The sequence below is a fragment of the Penaeus monodon genome, chromosome 11, assembly GCF_015228065.2.
Source record: "Penaeus monodon isolate SGIC_2016 chromosome 11, NSTDA_Pmon_1, whole genome shotgun sequence".
Classification (NCBI taxonomy): Eukaryota; Metazoa; Arthropoda; class Malacostraca; order Decapoda; family Penaeidae; genus Penaeus; species Penaeus monodon.
In genome coordinates, this window is record NC_051396.1 from 3,309,509 (window position 1) to 3,312,008 (window position 2,500).

Consider the following 2,500-nt stretch of genomic DNA (forward strand, 5'->3'; position numbering starts at 1 on the left):
ATTATAATATATACAATAATTTACATAAATATATATATATATATATATATATAAATATATATTAATTATATATACATATATATATATATATATACACACACACACACACATAAATGTACTTGTAATGATTGTGCTATGTATTTGTACAAGAGAAGGCGAGTGTGCGAATTACCTTTGTTTATTGTACGAATAAGAGCACAGCGTCAAGAGTGCAATACCGGCCGCGAGAGAAGGTCGAACTCACGACGAAGAACATTCACTCGCGCTGCGGCGGAGTGTGTCGTAAAAATCCCATTCACGAGTCGGCCTCATTATCTTAACAGAATAAATCCTCGATCTGCACACGATCAGCGGCGGTAAGCGGTGCCATTACGCAGCTTCACAGCGAGGGGTTGGCTGTGATCTTTCTACATCTCCCGTCTCCATCGCTTTTGTACCGCGATAACCCCGCCAATCTTTCCCCCCCTCCTCCTCTTCCTCCCATCTGCCTCCTCCGCTTCCTCTTTTCTCTCCCTCTTCCTCCTCCCTCATCTCTCCTTCTTCCTCCTCCTCCTTTTCTCTCTCTCTTCCTCCTCCCTCTATCCCCCTTCCTTCTCCTCCTTCTATCCTCCTCCTCCTCCTCTTCCTCTCCCCCCCCTTATTCATCTCCCGGGGGACGCCTCCGGATATATTAACATTACAATTCATTAACATTACAATCACACTCAAACACTCACCTGCTCTTTCTTTCTCTCTTTCCCCAAAGAGAGGGGAAAATACTGTAATTTCCTCTCTCCTGTTTTCTTTTTTTTTCTTTCTTACTTTCTTTATATTTAATTCTCCTGTTTTTTGTCATTCTTACATATTCTTCTTCTTTTCTCCCCTTTCCTCCTCTTTAACCTCCCATCCTCTATTCCCTTATCTACCTTTCCCTCCCTACCATTTATTCCTTCCTTCTCCTTATTCCCTCCTTTTTTTTGCTTTCCCTCCTTCCCTCCTTTTCTTTACCCTCCTCCCCCCCATCTCTCGTTTCGCTTACCCTCCCCTCCCTATCTCTCCTTTCCTCAATTTTACCTTCCCTCTCTCCTATTCCCTCCTCCCCTCCTTGTCCTTCCTTGCCCTTCCCCCTTCCCCTCTCGCCCCCCCCCCACCCCCCCTTAGGCAAGCCCCCCCCCCCCCCCCCCCGCCCTTAAGTGCCAACACGCCAGGGCTTCAGTGTCCTTCCAGCACAAGAGGGTTTAGCTTCAGGTAAAAAGGGTTCTGTAAAAGGGGAGGGGGGGAGGGAGGGAAGGGGAGGGGAGGGAGGGAGGGAAGGGGGTAGGGAAGGGAGGGTGGGAGGGAGCCTGAGACGAGGGTTGGGATAAACCCCAATGTGAAGGAGGGGGCATATGAAAATCGATAAAGTGTATCGCTGCGACATGAATTAAACAGCGCTTGGAAATGGGCGGGCGGGCGGGTGGGCAAAATCCAGCTTGTAGTGGCTGGTGACAAAGGAGATACACCCTCCTCCCCCCCTTCCCTCTCTACCCCCCTTCCCCTTCCCTTCCCTTTACATCCCTCCCCTCTCTACCCAACCCCCCCTCCCTACTTTCTCCCCTTACACCCCCTCCCCCCATCCAGGACCCACGCACAGCCAAACCCTCGGGTCGGTTACACTGGTACAATAGAAACACGGCCGCCAGGACAAAGAGCGTAGCCAACACTCTCTGCGGATTGGCCGGAATCTTCACACTATTAAAATTCTTAACGACTCTTGCTCACATATATTTATAACGCCCCCTTCTCTTTCCCTTCCCTTCCCCTCCCCCCTCCCTCCCTCCCTCCCCCGTTGCCCACGCCTCCGCCACCAAGCCAACATATGCCTACGTAGCGGGCGGGACATCAAGCCTCGCTATCTGTCATACATCAGCGCTCGATTAGATCTAAACTATGTTTCTAAGGGCGTTCCTCGTTGCAATAATAGACCCATCACAAAAATTTAATAAAGGAAACGGGGGACCGTGTTCGCGCACGGAGGGAGAAAAAATCGAGTCCGTTTCCCCCGCCGCCCGGGGCCGTAGGGTTCCTTTTCCGCCCGAGCGCCGCGTGCCGGTCGGCTCTATTGGTCGACGCGCAGCCGAGGCTCCGCCCACCGCTCCGCGTAGGCCCCGCCCCCGTCCTCTCTCCCCCGCGTCCACAGCCGTCCATCGCCAACAAAGCCTTGCAGCAGTTTTCTGGCTAGTTTGTTGAGGACTGGCTTAGGTGGACAAGCAAATATAAGAGCTTTAGTGTTCCTGTTTTTTTGTTTTACTTTTTTACCGCGTGAATGGCATCCATGCCTTACAAAGACACTTGCAATATCAGTGTCCAGGAAATGGTAAGTATTGCAGCACAGCTGCCGCCATTCTTGCCGATTCGTCCTCGCTTTTTGGCTTCAGAGACCAGACCCTAAAAAAGTGATAATTATTTTCTTTCCATTATTGATTGAGGGGGATATAAGGTGAAAATAAACAGCTCATTAAATCTTGTTAATTACAATGTG

The 2,500-nt window shown here is 50.1% G+C and overlaps 1 protein-coding gene across 1 annotated transcript in view; it reads left to right on the forward strand.

Annotated features, from left to right (window-relative positions):
- Window positions 1–2,215: 2,215 nt before the first annotated feature.
- Window positions 2,216–2,500, forward strand: part of LOC119579123 (homeobox protein Nkx-2.8-like) — a 2,782-nt gene continuing 2,497 nt past the window's right edge. The window contains exon 1 of the mRNA XM_037926855.1: window positions 2,216–2,335. Within this exon, the coding sequence (XP_037782783.1) occupies window positions 2,285–2,335 (51 nt within the window). The 5' untranslated portion in view covers window positions 2,216–2,284. The remainder of the gene's footprint in view (window positions 2,336–2,500) is intronic.